The following is a 16494-nucleotide window of genomic DNA, read 5'->3' as shown; positions in this document are numbered from 1 at the left end:
AATTAAATAGTATAATGACAAGCAGGGTCGATCCCACAGAGAGCAGGTAAAATCATTCAATTCCCTAAAATCTATAATTTTGGTGATGCCACCACGCCTTAATTTTAAGAAGAATTAACTAAAACTAAGAATGCAAAATTAATCAAATAAAAGACTCTTGAATTAAATCAATTAAAAAGGTAATTCGGCTCAAATAAATCCACACTAATTTAAAGCTCTGATCATCGATGCAAAGATTAATTAATCCCTATCAACCAACCAGTTATAGGATACCGTGAAACGCAACGTACGTACCCCAATTCCTACTTACTGTGTTGATAAACAGCTGGAGACGCCAGACCTGCTTATTTCCCTTATTAAAATATAACTTAGCTGGAGACGCCAGACCTAGATTTAATATTCTAATAGCATTAAGATGAAGGAACCCAGTTTAGATCAATTATCCTAGATACGCTAGTAATAATTAATCTACCAATTAATTCCTACTACGAACATGGTAGTTTTATCACTAATCAGCCATATTCCAACAATTACGGATTGGAGGTGCTAATTGACTGTAATCCAATTAAACCTAAGATGGCCAGACTTAAATAAAATCGGAATTATCTTTAAACCCTAGGAATTAATCGGAATCAATAGGAATCAATTTTAAACCAATTAGGTCTCACAGATCATTAAATTAGAGTTTCATTATTATCGCCAAATTAAAAGTTTAGCTACCCATGCTATTGAAATAAAACACAATGAAATCAAATAAAGCAAACATAATATAAAATATAAAGAATTGAAAGAATCGAAATATTGTTACCGGAAATTTAAGAACAATTCTTAGAAACTCAAAATAAGTCTAAACAAAAATAAAACAAAACCAAAAGACTTCTACTGCCGCCGTCAATGTGTTGTTGTTCGTCGCAAGCTCTAATCTGCCAAATAAACTCCAGCCGCCAAATTCCCTAATTACCTCGGATGTGAATTGCCTAAAAAAAAGCTATTCTAATAATCATATACCTAGCCGCCACTTTCTAGTTAATGGGCTTAACTTAAGAAATAAATTAATACTATAACTACTAGTGCACAACCCGTCGAAATTCGATGGGAAATTATTTTAACTTATTATATAAATTATTTTTAAATTTATTTAATTTAAGATAATATAGTTGAAATTATATTAATTTGAATCATATTCCTCAATTAAATGTTAATCTTTTGTTAGAATAATAAATATTCTTTTTATGTAGATTTTTATTTAATACTCCCTCCGTCCACGAAATGAGTACCCATTTGTGGACGGCACGGGTTTTAAGAAATGTATAGAGTGTAGTGTGAATAGTTTAAGGGTCCCACTTTTTGAGTGTATTAATTAAAGAGATGTGTGGGGTACACTTGCAAAAAAGGAAAATGAGTACTCATTTCGTGGACGGACGAAAAATGAAATATGGGTACTCATTTCGTGGACGGAGGGAGTAATATTTTGAAAGATGTATCGACATTGAAAATTTTATTTCATCTGAGCATCATCTCGTCTGAACCTTGTAGGATCATATCATAATCTAAATTTCGGAAGACGACAACTAACGTTTGAACATCAGACTTTTGAGCATCATCTCGTCTAGACCTTAAAATACAAAAAATGAACTTTTATGCGTCAAGTTTTTTTAACATCACTATCTGGAGCTTTAAAAATCAAAGTTGACTTGTGAGATTGTATGATTTGGAGCTTCTAACATCATAACTAACTTGTAAACATCATTTTGTATGGAACTTGAAAAAATCTTGACAAACTTTTATGCATTATTAGTTCTAAATATTATAATTGGGTTCCAAGAATCATCTCGTTTGGAGTTTAAAAAAATAAATTTAACTTGTGAGTATCATCTCATTTGAACTTTGAATGACCACAATTAAGTTACAAGAATTATCTTGTGTGTAGCTTTAAAGATCATTATCATCTTTAGCTTGTAAGATCATAACTAACTTCTAAACATCATCTTGTATGCAGCTTGAAAAATCTTGACAATTTTTTGTGCATTATTTCATGTGGAGCTTGAAATATCATAATTGAGTTTCGAGCATCATTTCGTTTGAAATTTGAAAGAATAAAATGGATTCGTGAACATTAATTATCTTCAAATCTTGAGTTTCGAGCATCATTCCATCTGAAAATTGAAAGAATAAAATTGACTTGTGAACATTATCTTGTTTGAAGTTTGAAAGACCATAACTAAGTTTTAAAAATCATCTCGTGTGTAGCTTAAGAAAGTTGACACGAGATTCAAATTGTATTAATTTATTTAGTAATTTAATTGATAAATTTTCATAAAAAATCTATGTTGAATCCAAATTTTATTTTTAAAATTTTATACAAAATATATTATTTTATAATCAAATTAAATTGAAGAAATAATTTACTTAATCAAGCCAATTTATTTTTTCAAATTAAATTAATTAGACCATGTATTTAATTAAATAAATTTTGTCAAATTAAATTGACGAAACAATTCAAATTGTATTAGTCTCAATCATTCCGCCAATTAAATGTAAATTTTTAATTTGGAGAGCAAGAGCTTATTCTTGTATAAGTTTTATTTTGGTGAAATCTTATAAAAATACTCAATGTGAAATGAGGTGATTTATATGAATTATTCACTCAATTGAGATTATTATAAATTTGATACATGAATAAAGATTTCTAATATATTTTAACATCATACCCTCTATTGTTCTTTATCTAAATTCTTCATTTATGCATTACTAATTTCATAATTTATCTATTATTATTATTATTATTATTATTATTATTATTATTATTATTATTATTATTGACGAACAGAACCAAATAAAGTTTGCCGAAATGAAAAATATATTTTTATTCCCTATATAAATAAAATGTATGGATTTAGTTTATAAAAAATAAAAATAAAATTTTAATTATTTTGATAGACATAAAATAAGATTTTGTTTTAAAGTAATCAGTTTATAGAATTTGTGCCTTATTATGCAAACATGTAAATCAATGACCAGACCCGTTTATAATTTACATATACGTGCATGTCTCAATTCAAACTTAATTTAAAATTAATTTTATTGAAAATTAAGAATATAAATATTATATATATATATATATATTATATTCATATAATATAATATATTGCAACATATACATATAATATGTACGCTATTGAGAAATATAAAATTAATAACAAATATACATCCAATCACTAACATTCAATTAAAATAATTTATCGTATATAGATTATAATTTTTTTCTTATCAAACATGTAAATCTAATTTTTATCTAGAAAAAATAAATAATAAAATTTATTAATTTAGATTATATGTAATGTTAATATTATTATATATATACATTTATTATTAATTATATTTATTATGATTAATGAATCTTTATATAGAATGTAATAGTTAATTAATTAATAAATGATGAAGATTATATATGGTAAATTTTGAAATGGTGAGATTTTAGATATGCCACATAGGTTAAGGCTTAATCCTATTATATAATAGATTAGCCCATTAACTATGACATAAAATAATATTTAATATAATTACAATGAAAACTCGTTTCCAATTTGTAATAATAAAACATAAGCTTTACTCCAACTCTTAATTTTGCATGCATCGAAATCTTCCAATAAATTCCACAAAAATTGCTTCTTTTCTACTTGCTTCTATTCGACTCCATCACCATCGAACTCTTCAATTCCTGCACCAAAAATGTCACAAACCATATAAAATCATATAAAATCATGGCAAAACACACACTAAACTAAGTAACTAAAATACACACATCAAATCTTTAAATAAATATAATTTTTATATTTTAAATCCAATATTTACATAACATATACCAAATTAAAGCTCTTATCATGATCTTTAATTTGATATGCATATCAAATATTTTATAATTAGTCGAATTTTACAATTTTAAAAAAGAAATAAAATAGAAAAATAAGAGGTTAAAGGAAAAGAAAAAAAAAGATGTATGGCATATAAATAAGGGTCAAAATTTAAAATACCCACCTTCATAACTTATCTATCAAAAATACCCACTTTCACAAAACACATATCAACCATCTCCAACTCATAATTAATGCCAAAATTACCCTTTAACAAATCCTCTATATATTCATCATCATACCATTCCATATTCAAATTAGAGATAGTCTAAAAGACCTTATCAGGCCCAACATGCTTCCGTAACACTTCGAAATAAATCTTAAATTTAAACCAACATTATACCTTTGTCGACTGGTCTTCTTCAGGAGTCAGTTTTGTTGCGTTTTACGGCTCGTCTGCCCACCTGGCACGCACCAACCACACACTCGCAAGAGATGGTTGCAACCCTTCTCCTTCACTAAGTGCCGACTCAATACTTTGTTGGAAAAAATAAAGAAAATATTTTTACTCAACCCGGAATAGTTGGACAAAAACTAAGCGTTTATAGAGGAATTATATAAAATTTAATTTATTTCATAAAATACTCCCCAAGGGAGGAGACTAACTTGTTTAGCTACTCATGGTAGCTAATACTTGTGTACATAAAAATAAAAAGGAACTAAAACTAAAACGAAAAAACTTTGAAAACTAAAAATTAAAATTACAAAGATAATTTTTCTAGAGAGAGGAAGTGGTGTGTGAAAATGTGTTGATTTTTCGATGTCTTCTTCTCTCCAAAGCTTGTGTTTATATAGAGGTTTGATGCCCTCTATAATTGCCTGGTAGTTGGCCTTGGATTCCCTCCTTGTGGCCAGCTTGCTTGGATGGTGATAGCCACCTTCTTTTGTCGGCCATTATTACCGACATTAGTTAGTGCCTTCACATGGAGTTGAACCTTCCTTTATCTTTTTGTGATAATGGTTGGTGAGGTCCAGCAACTTTTCCACCATCCTTTGTCTTCTTCTGATGAGTGGAGTTCCTGTAGAATTGCCCACTTTGGTTAGTGGGTAGTTGGCCTGCATTATTATCCGCCCACGTTCGTCGTTTTTCTTTTAGTGGGTGGTCCTCCTGTCCTGAGTCACATGACTCCCTTTTCTTTGTTGGGCCCCTTACTTTTTTGGTGCCCGTGGTGCTCGTCCCCGTGGAGTCTTGTGCTCCTCGTACTCATCTGACCGGAACTTCTTCTTGTTAGGCTTTGGGAAGAAGCCTTTGCCGAACTCCGGTTCTTTCTGCATTGGACACTCCATGCAGATGTGATCTGTCCAATGGCCTAAATGAGCCATGTTACAGAACTTGTGACGGGTTTCTTTGCTTCCCGCCACCTTGTTTCGCCAGAGTGTCTGCCTCTTTTCTTCAAAGGCCTTCTCTGCGAAGCTTGTAGTTTTCCCTGTCATAGAATTTAACAGGAAAGATCCAAGTCCTGCATTTTGAGAGAACTTGAACTGGTACTTTACTTTGTCCATCTCTGTGAGACAGACCCATAGTCCCCATGCACGTCTCGTGGAGATTTGATCCTCCGTGAATGTTGTGACAATGGAAACTTCATGATTGGGTGCCTTAATTCGGTTTAAGGCCTCCGTGTCGGGTCTCCGAAGCTTAATAAAATGAAAAGCTTCATGATTCCCTTTTCCTGCTGGTTCTGGAGCTGCGCTGAGGAAGTATAGCTCCAGGACATCTCCCCGGTTAAGGGACTGGTTGTTCGCCCAAGCATCATAGACTGTCTCTTGGATCCACCTAGGTAGACCCTTGATTTCGCTAAATGTTGGCGAAGTAGTATAAACTGAGGCTAATGCCCCGAATTCATACCACTCTTTGACCTCCTGAGGATTGGCTCCGGTGGTCGTCCATATGCGAGGATATTTTCCCGCAATATCAACCCGGCAATAGCTCGGATTGAGCCCTTTTCTGGTATTGAGTTTTTCCCATCTGGACTGGTACAGCTGCCAAACAGGAGAAATATCAATAATGTTAGTATCAATCTTAGATTTGCCCGTCAGTGGCCTAAGACTGATCTCTCCCTCTTTTACCCCAGAGGTGGAGGGTTGACATGTTGGTTCAGGCGATGAAGCCTTAGCAACATCTTTTTCTCGAGGATCCGGTTTTAACACCTTAGCCTCAGAACTTGTGCTAGGGGTATTGGAATCCCCTGCTACAGGTAATCCGGCCTGTACGGTAATGCCTGCTTCGATCATGGGAGCCATGATCCCGCGCAGGAACGGCTTGTGGGTTGCATCATTAAGATTTAACATCTTTTTGATACATTCTCGTATGCGGTTGGTTACTTTGGATTCATAATCCGTTTGTATCCTTCCCGCTTGTTTGGCATGGAGTAAACACTCTTGCCATTCTTGTTGTAGCATCTCCAGGTTGTCCAGGAGCTGCCTCTGGCTCTCCATGATAGAGTCAACCTCGGTTGGCTCCATCCCTTGTTAAGAAATCTGCAAGAACATTTTGATCAGATTTTAAAATGACAATATCATAATCATAATATTGGCATTCTGCTTGCCATCTAATTAATCTAGCCTTTTCAGGTTTAGATTCAATCTTTTTTGTTAAGAAAGCTTTAACGTTAGTGTTATCAACTTTCAAAACGAATTTTTTAGCAAGTAAGAATAGCGGCCATTTTTTGAACGCCTTTCTGACTGCATAAAATTCTTTCTCGTTTATGTGCCATCGCACAGCCTCGTTGTCGGAGAAAAGACCGCTACAGTATCTGCAAGGTTCTTCTCCATAGGGGGTTATCTTTGTGAGCACGGCTGCCCACCAAGAATCACTCGCGTCGGTGTAGAGGACTAAATCATCCTCGTCTTGTGGTATTGAAAGTTTCGGGAGATTTTTTGCAAATCTCTTTCAACTTCTTCATACCCTCCCGATGCTCCTCCTTCCATATAAATGGAACATCTTTCTTCAGTAGTGGACTGAAGACCTTTCTGTGTTCTGCAAGGTTTTTAATAAACATTCCTGCAAAATTGACAACTCCAAGAAAACTTTGGAGCTGCTTATTTTCCTTGAGATCCTCCGGAAATCCCTGGACTTTTTCCACAATATGATCTTGTAGAATTATCCCGGATTCATCGATCTCAATCCCCAGAAACTCCATCTTCTGGGTGGCTATGACTGCCTTCTTTTCAGACAGCACTAGTCCTTCTTGTTGACAAACATCCGCAAAGATCTCCAGATGCCTGACAATCTGACATGTTCATGAATGTTTTTTGATGCAATAAGGATGTCATCAATATAAACAAACATAAACGAAGAATAATCTTTGAAGAGATTATCCATCTTCCTTTGGAATATCTGGGGTGCATTGGCTAACCCCATTGGCATGACATTCCAGATAAAATGTCCTTGTGGAGTTGAGAAGGCTGTGAACTTCTTACTCCCTTCCTCCATGCGAATCTGGTAAAAACCCGACTTGCAATCGAACTTTGAATACCTTTGCACTTCTGATGCAGTTAATAAGGTGTTCTCTACTTGGGATGAAGTATCCGTCAAACTCAAGAATGTCATTAATCCCTTTATAATTAATGACTAATCTTGGTTTTCCTCGTTTGATCTCCCCATGATTTCTTACCAGAAATCCAGGACTGCTGTAGGGTGATCTTCCTTCTTCGATCAGCTTTAAATCAAGGTGTTCCTTGATTATACTCATCATATCCTGTTGATCTCGAGGGTTCATCAGGATAGGTCTGAACCTTACGAACTCATGCTCCTTTCCAGTTTTAACTTTCAAGGTTGCTCTGAGCTGGTTCTTGTCCCACCATGCCAAAGGATCCTCGTGGTAACACTTCTGGATTCTCCTTTTGACGTCGACAATGGACACATGTTCTTCTTCCTTGATATCTTTGTGTGATATCAGGGATACTTTGAGGATTTGAGTTTCTTCCTTGGAGAGATCTGGGAATCCCTCAGTTCTGCATTTGAGCAAAACTTCTCCGAATCTCCTTTGATCCTTCATCTGGGGTCTTCGGAGTCTGCCATCATCACCACGCTTGCTGCGGAATTTGATTGGCATCGATCGATGAAAAGCTCCATTGAGCCTCTGCACAATAATTTTGTGATCACAATTGGTTGTGAACACTAGCCTCCTGGCTTCATTGTCTTGTATATACCGCTTGAAGCTTTGCAGAAAATTATTTCCGAATAATATATCTGCTCCGGTATCATGGAAATAAATTGGTGGAGTCTTGACCTTGTACCAAGGTGTCTGTCCTGCTCCGCCGATCAATATTTCCGTTTGTTTTACTCCTTTTGATAGAAGTAAAATCTTTTTGGAGAAATCCCTTCCTGCAATTCGAGGTAGCTCTTCTTCCACTTCTGCTGGAAAGACTCCTCGTTTTGCTGTACAGATTCCTGCTCCCGAATCCACGTAAGCAGCAAAATATTCTGCTTTGAATTTCTCATATAACATCCCTACAGAGATGTATATAGAGAATGGACTTGTCATTGGATCATCACTCTTTGGCGTCCAATTGTAATCTCCATTCCTCCTGATTTCCATGACCATGGTTTATACTTGTCAAGGAAATCTCGTCCTAAGATTAGGACGTCCGCTTCTTGTCCGGCTTGGCCTTCGGTCTGAATTTCAAAACCTCCAACCTCCAGAGTTCCGATGTATCGGTTGTCTCCTGGATTTGCCAAATAATACAACGAACTACAAGGAAACTTGTTCTCCCTGTTTGTTGTATCGAATCTTGTGGAAACTTGTCTCCATCCTTCGGGACATTTGAGCTTGATTCTCATGTCCGAAACTGGTGTTTCCTGGATCGCCCTTCTCTCATACGAATGAGATAAACTTCTTGTTATAGGCCCTGAAGTTAGCCTATTTCCTTGGAATGATAGCCTTGGTGCTCCCAGTCTGAGACTCTGGGTATGGCTGAGTACCTGCTTGTCTCCAATATCGATGTCGATTTCTCCGATCTGAGGAATCTCCACTCGATTTGGATTGACTGCTTTGGCAACCTCCTTGAATATCTCTGGAATTTCAATAAATTCTTTTCCCAGAAATAACTCTGTGTGATGGGAATTTGATAAGGCATACGAGACTTGGTAAGTCAGCGAGTATGGCCTATTTCCTCCCGTCATAAGTTCCTTCTTCTTGTAGTCCTGATAGAGGGTCAGGGCTCGGCTGAAGGATGAGTCCTGCAGATTATAAGCGATTTGTGGGTAGAACTCGGTTATAATCCTCTTGGCATAGAGATTGCCCGAAAAGGCTCCCAGAACTGATGCTCTAGTATCTCTGATCCTTTTGTCGCAAAGTGCGACATCAATTGGTTGGTCTGTCCCTGGAGAGAGGGACGATTTGATTACCAACTGAATTGCTCCAATATGAATCCATTTCATCGTACTTGCGACTTCTGGCTTCATTTTCCTAAGATCCTGCATAATATCTTCGGCAGGAACCAGCTGGATCTCCACCTGATTACTTGTAATCTCAATTGGAAGCGCCATTTCTCGGTTTGTGACACCAAAATAGACATGATGCTTCCTCTTGGATGGAATCAAGCTATTTAAAACTCGATTCATTCTCCCATTGGAAAACCCTTGGTATGTCTGTACCTCTCCAGTTTCCCTGTTGAGTTTCTTCACGAGCTTCTTCACCACTTCTTCCTGTGGAATCAAAAAATGGCTAGTGAATCCATTCTGATCCTCCTTCTGGATGTGGTGGACCTCGTGTTCTTCTTTAGTCTGACTCGTCTCCGGTTGATCCATCGGTCATCTCCGAATCTTCAAAACTAAAGACTTCTTCTTGTTCATATATGCTCTCATCAGAGGATATATCTTCAAACTGATACACGGGTATCAGATTCTGGTAAAAGATAGCATCTTCGATATCCTGTGTGGATTCGAATCTTTTTATCCCTTTCTTCTCGTTGTCGGGGCAATTGGTAGAGATATGCCCCTTTGCACCGCACGACCAGCAGTTGCAATCTTTGAAACTTTCGTTTGCTTTGGCCTGAGTACGCCTGAAAGTTTTTCTCGCCGGGATTCTCTTTTGATTTGAGAATCGGTTTCTTGATGGTCCGCTCCGTTGGCCTGATTTGTAGGAGCGCGCCTTCTGTCTGGTCCACATAGTTCTTGGCTTCCAAGAACTTCTTCTGGACTTTCTTTCATAAGGTTGGTACCTATGTTTCTTTCGGCTCCTCCTTTGATACAGAAACTCAGCACCAATCTCTGTTGGAAGATCAATGTTGTCGCATATCAATGGGGATTTCTTATTGAGTCTCCTCAATCTCTTGAGATTCCTCTGGTCTGCTGCCTTCTGGCACCATTCGGACAGCTTCTTGTGAACATAAGACATCCTCCTTGAAGCGCTATCAAGGGGATATCCTCCTGGTGAAACATACTCATTGATGAGCATTTCCCTCCATGGACTTGGAAACTTTGGGAAAAAGAGATCCATGGCCTTCTGATCATCAACTACACCCATATGGACATATAGGGTCTACAGGCGCAGAAATTCATCAAGAGCTTTTGGCTCTAGCACCATCAATCTTAGATTGTAAAGTTCCTGTTGATATTTCTTGCGCTTCTCCTCTGCGGATCCTTCGAAAAAACCCATTCCCAAGAAATGGATCTTAATCTATTTAGTAGTCTCCTTAATGATTTCATAAATTGACGTGCTACTAAACATCTCTTCCCTTGCTGAGACTTCAATTTTATCCCAGTATTGTTTTGCCATGCCCGCCAAGCTTGCTTCGAAGATTCTGGCAAATTCTTTTTTGTCGTAATCTATTGTGGCAATCACGACATTCAATGATGAAGCCCATTCGTCGATGAGACCCTCCCATTCTTTGAAACTGGCTTCGTCGAGGTTGAGAATCAATCCATATAGATGGATTGGTTCTAGTGTGACCTTTCCTACAGGAGTATCCTGCATCCGAGGCCTCCGTCTTTTGGTCCGTTGGAACTGGCTTGTATCTTCCTGAGCCGGTCCCTTCTTTGACGGTTCTCCTTCTTGAGGCTCGGTTTTGGGCACCTCATCTCCTTGGTTCATCTTTAGATCAACCATATTGAGGTTAGCAAAAGATTCTGCTAACTCCTGTAGATCTTCTAATCCGATTCTGTCAAGGCTATTCATGATATTTGCCTTTCATGATTCGGATTATGTCCTTTGGCTGCAACTCCTTGGGTGCTGCATCAAATAGTGGTAGATACGTTGGGTCCTTCGACCATTGATTCCGAATTTTTCCGGAACATGGTTTTCTCCTTTCGATCTCCTCCACTCTTTTCTGGATATCACGCAAGAGGGTTAGTATTTCCTCTTGTTTGAGTGATATTTTGCTCATCTCCATCGGTAGCTCATACAGCTTGTTGCCGTAATACTCCACCGTCTTTTGAATCTCCCGCAAGTTGACATTCTCGGAAGAGTCTGGCTCGATCTTGTGGTAGCTTGGATAAGCTACTCCCGCCTTGTTTTTTGGTTCCATCAATCATGTGACTGATGGGCCTCGTCTCTGTTTCGTTCTATCGCCGTTCTGGTTGCGGCGAATCTCATGAGGTTCTCATGGTAGAACTGGATACTCGCAATGATCTCGCGAATAAACTCGATATCTCCTCCTCGTCGTAAGTTGGTAACGAGGACTCGATTGTTCCATCTGAGATCGCCTATTAGGCGACTGGTTTCTTCCTCCAAATTCTGGAGAGAATTTCTGTAGTGTACACATCTCGGACACTTGTCCGGATCCATAATTTTCAGTGGAGTCTCCTCCCACATAGGTTAATTATAAAATAAATTAAAAATTACATAATTCCTCTATAAAAACCCGCTCTGATACCATTTTGAGAAGCGCGGGATCAATTTGAATAAGGATCAATTAAAACGTTCTTTTGCTTAAAGGTACGTGGCATTGTCTCACAGTCCAGACCCAGTTTACTCAGAGTAACCTATCGGGCACGAGGAAAGTTTCCAGCCGATATACCATTCAAGCTCAATTTTAAATAAATTTAGGTATGAAGGATAAAGAGAGATTAAGTATAAGGGTAGAAATGGTATTTCACCATGAAGTGGGTATTTTTCATAGATGTTTTATATAGGTGGGTAGATTTGATAGATATATTATAAAAGTGGGTATTAAAAACCATTTGCCCTATAAATAAACCTCCAATTTTATTCTAGCTACAAAATTTCCATTCAATTTTGAAATTGATTTGAAATCAATTTAAAATTGAAAACTCTCTTTTTAATATAGTATAGATAATAACATTGAAGGTTTATTTATAAACTATATTTTTTTTATTTCCTTTTCTATTGCTTGATTTCTTTTTAAAATTGTAAAATTCAACTAATTATAAAATATTTAATATGCATATCAAATTAAATATCATAATAAAAGCTTTAATTTGATATATTTTATGTAAACATTTGATTTAAAATGTAAAAGTTATATTTATTCAAAGATTAAATTTTAAAAAAAAATATCTCTCATCTCTCATCGTTTTTTAGGTCCGTAACTTTGGTCTTTTTGCAAATGTAGAAAAATAAAAATCGGGCTTAAATTGCAGGATAAATTTTAAAGAATTCAACCCCAAATTTTTAAAAATTTATCCTGCAATTTAAGCTCGAAAAAAATTATCCTACATTTGCAAAAAGAATGAAGTTAGGAGCCTAATTAAAAAAACTTTGGGCTCCCAACAAGTGTGTCTTTTATTTTGATACAGAGGGAGTAATATTGCAACTGTAATCGGGTTCATTAAATAGGATTTAGTTACGGCAGAAGACTTTCAGATTCGACCAACTCCTCAAGTATTTCCAATTGGTCATACAAGCAACAGAGTAACTGCATTATTCATTATTTCGTGCCAACATCCAGTTTTCGTGAGCTAACCTTCATTCCTCAATTCCCAAATTCCAAAACCTTAGAATTCTTAACATCTGACTATTTTAGCACAGAAGCCGCAGATACTGAGGCTTCATTTGGAATCACATTTTCTTTATAGCAAAAACTCTTCAGAGCAGAAGAGCAGAGAGGCATGATCCATCTCAAGGTAAAGACAGAACTCTTCTACCATATTTTAACTTTTTTCTTCTGTAATTTTTCGCTTTGTTGATCAAATATATGAACATCACCATTCATAAATTAAGAATGAGAAGGTGAATTATGAGCTTTTATATGATCTTTGAAATCATATGATATATTTTGCTAATTTAATTTTCTCTTTCATAGTAGTTGATTTTAATACGCTCAATCACATTATTATACCTAATTTTTTGCATGATTAATTCTCTTCTTTTTTTTTTTTCTTTTTCGTTGTTGTGTTGCAGGACGACGATCCGGGTCGGGAATTTCCTGTAGAACTCGTGTTGTATATCGCAATATGTGGTAATCTTTTTGATTTTTATTTTTTTTCTATTCTCATCTTTTATCTTTTCATAATTCAATAAAGTTGTCAACGTGTAAGGGACGGAGTTATCTTTATTGCAAATTTATCACAAGAAAGTGAAGAATAAGAAAAAATCATCACATTATTTATTTTTAAGGATAATAACTAGAAAATATATATATATATTTTTTATTTTTTGGTTTATATCATGACCCTCTAATTTAACTTTCAAATACACTAATTTGTAATCGATTCACAATTTTTCCACGGCGTGAGCCTCTGGCCAAATTAAAGCTGATGTGTCTCTTATGTGGCAAAATCGAAATCGATGTGTCAATTTATTAGACAAAACGACATCGTTCCATTAAGAGTTACAAATAGATTATATTTAATTAAGAATAATTTAAAATAAAATATAAATTAAAAAATCTAAAAAATCCATAAATGTAACCCTCCCTCACACGTCATCCTTCCCACCGCCCCCTCCCAAACCTCTGTCGGCCCTTCCCCATCCCCTCCCTCATCTGCCCTCCCCCTTCCTCCACCTTCGTCGGACCCTTCCCTTTACCCCACCACCTCCCCCCCCCCTCCTCTTCGCTGCCACTTCCCCCACGCACCCCCGCAGACCCGACATTTTCCCCCTCCCAAAGTCGAGGGCTTAGCAATGAAGCCGGTGGCAAATCTAGGCGGTGGAAATTAAGGCACCGAATCTAGGGTTGTTGGGAGAGAGAGAGAGAGAGAGTGGAGTGTGTGCGTGCACGTGTGATTTGGCAATTTCGGTGGCTACATTGCATTTCTGCTGCCAAATCAGCTTTGATTTGGGCGAACTTACAATTCGTGGGATAATTGCGAACCAATTATAAATTGGTGTATTTGAAAGTAAAATTAGAGGGTCGTGATATAAAACCAGAAAATAAGAAAATTTATGAATTTTTCAGACTATTAACTCTTATTTTTATTCCACGTTATCTAAGGTGAAAACATAGCTAGGAAAATGTCATTACACAAATATATATATCCTATGATAATATTATTATGAACTGCAATCAAAATGAATAAAAATGAATCAAAATGTCTTATATAACATGTGAAAATAAATAGTAGAACAATCGTAAAATTCCACTATATTTTCTATGAAAGATAGCGCATCTGAAGTGTTATTTTTAAATTACAGTTAAAAATTTGATTCCATGGTAATTTTTTAATCTAAATTTAAAAATATTACAAATATAACATGTATTTATCTTCGATATTCATTTAATCACTCAAGTCACATCTTTTGGGCAATCTAAAAGTTTTTGTTGATTTTTTTTTTCATTATTAAAAAAATATTTACAAGTGTTTTATATGCATATATATTACCGGTTTTAATGCATGTAATCTGAAGATACATCAGCTCAGCTTAACTTAATTGAAATTTTAACTTGAATTAGTAGGTGAGAAGATAAATACATGCTATATTTATAATATTTTTAAAGTTTAAATTAAAAGGTCTTCATCATATTATTGAAGTTTGAGTTTTAGTGAAGAATAACCCTTGTCCAAATTAGTTGACAGTATTGTTCCCGTGACCGAACTGACGACGCAACCTTTCCAAGAGGTGCAACTGATAAAGTTAATGCGTAATTGATACTTTAAGTTCATTAATTGTTGCTTGCAATAAAGTCTTCCGATAAATAAAGTTTTATAATTAATGAATATCTACAACTTTCTTTTTAAAAGCTATCTAAAATTATTCTTGATGTTACACTTGATAGGGACGTTACTGATGATTGGGTGGCGTTGATTTGTCGTGTTTGAATCTTTATTAAAAATTACTCTATCAAAACCCCTTATGTTTGTGACGTTATTTCATTTTTTAACCCAGTCTCGATTGTCATATTATTATTTGTCTATAGTAACGTGAATGCTAAGTGCTAACTAATTGAATGAATTATTATATACTCATAGTGCCGTCTGTTATGAGAAGAAATTTTCAGTCTCTACTGAAAATATTGTAATTCAAGTGGGCAAGATTGTATTATTAGTATTTAATTTGCTATGTTACATGGCATATATAAAAAAACTTTTATTGTGTTGATTATCCAATGTGAATAAGTGGATACTTTTATTAATTTATTTGTGGCGATGGAATTCCAGTAGTATTCTTGATGGTGATTGTGCTGATGATGAAACTGTTGACGGATTCCGGCGATAGCGACGGCGATGGCGGTGGAGCAAGGGCGAGTGAGACGAGTGGTTTATTGTGTTCTAAGGTGGAAGGTTCCAATTGGTTCATTTCATCATCGTATGGGACAAATGAAGAGTGGAATGGTGATAAGAATTGCACTTCATCGTCAGATGATTTTTACGATGGAAAGATATGTGTGATATGCTACGACGATGAAACAAGTTGCTTGTTTATACCATGTGGTCATTCTATTACCTGCTATACTTGCGCCAAGAGGTACATATATCTATACATACCTAATATATGTTTAAATATTGTTATAATAATATCTTGAAAATATATATTTTTTAATCTAAAAAAATAAACGTATGAAGCCAATGAAAACTGATAATGTTTCGAGACACATAAATAAGAAAATAATGAATTGTGACACATTATTGTTTCGAGACTATAAAATGTTTTTTAAAATATTTTTGTGACAATATCTAAACGATAAATACCAAAGTGTTGGTGTTATTTGCAGAACATGCTTAGCTATTGCCCAATATTTGATATCTTTCCTATTATTAATGTGTGGCAGACTTATATGTATATTTTTGCAGACTTATATCCGAAGAAATCAAGAGCTGTCCCATATGCCGGACAGAAATCGACAAAGTAAGAAAGTTGCATATTTTGTGAAAACGGCTTTGTTTATTTTTCCTTCCGAACTTTGTACATAGAATTTATTTGATCAATGGTTATTTTGAAAGTTATATATCGAATTTTAACTTCAGTATGAGTTTTTAATTCGAATTTAAAAGTATTATAAATGTAGCATGTATTTAATTTTGTTGTTCAATTAAAAGAGTTTTCGTTGGCCTTTTATTATTTTTAAAAAAAAGCATTTCTTGTTTAAACATATCATTGATATTGATACATGTTTTGTAAGTTCTTGCTCCCACAATTCAGATTATGTTGAACTGATTATCTAAAGAAAGAATCCAATAACTACTGTAAAAGCAGTAAAGCAGTGGAAAGTAAATTGTGGACATAATAAATAATTT

The 16494-nt window shown here is 35.3% G+C and overlaps 1 protein-coding gene across 4 annotated transcripts; it reads left to right on the top strand.

The window, feature by feature from the left end:
• The first annotated feature begins 12561 nt into the window (after window positions 1-12561).
• On the top strand, window positions 12562-16223 carry LOC130988930 (E3 ubiquitin-protein ligase APD2). 4 transcript variants are annotated; one of them, XM_057912916.1, is made up of 4 exons: window positions 12562-12942; window positions 13220-13277; window positions 15421-15724; window positions 16051-16223. In XM_057912916.1, exons 1-4 carry the CDS (start codon window positions 12928-12930, stop codon window positions 16127-16129), a joined length of 456 nt encoding a protein of 151 aa, XP_057768899.1. In that variant the 5' UTR covers window positions 12562-12927; the 3' UTR covers window positions 16130-16223. The 4 variants fall into 4 exon arrangements, with proteins under 4 accessions (XP_057768899.1, XP_057768900.1, XP_057768898.1 ...); XM_057912917.1 differs by having other exon boundaries at window positions 15418-15690; XM_057912915.1 differs by having other exon boundaries at window positions 15418-15724.
• The last annotated feature ends 271 nt before the right edge of the window (window positions 16224-16494 follow it).

The sequence above is a fragment of the Salvia miltiorrhiza genome, chromosome 6 (assembly GCF_028751815.1).
Source record: "Salvia miltiorrhiza cultivar Shanhuang (shh) chromosome 6, IMPLAD_Smil_shh, whole genome shotgun sequence".
Lineage (NCBI taxonomy): Eukaryota > Viridiplantae > Streptophyta > Magnoliopsida > Lamiales > Lamiaceae > Salvia > Salvia miltiorrhiza.
The sequence above is the reverse complement of the archived record's forward strand: the minus strand, read 5'-3'. Positions and strand labels throughout refer to the sequence as shown.

Bases quoted from the DNA above. Each gene is read 5' to 3' on its own strand.
- LOC130988930 (XM_057912915.1), top strand. The intron at 13,278-15,417 runs GTAATCTTTTTG...ATGGAATTCCAG, and splicing joins GTTGTATATCGCAATATGTG to TAGTATTCTTGATGGTGATT. The intron at 15,725-16,050 runs GTACATATATCT...ATATTTTTGCAG, and splicing joins TGCTATACTTGCGCCAAGAG to ACTTATATCCGAAGAAATCA.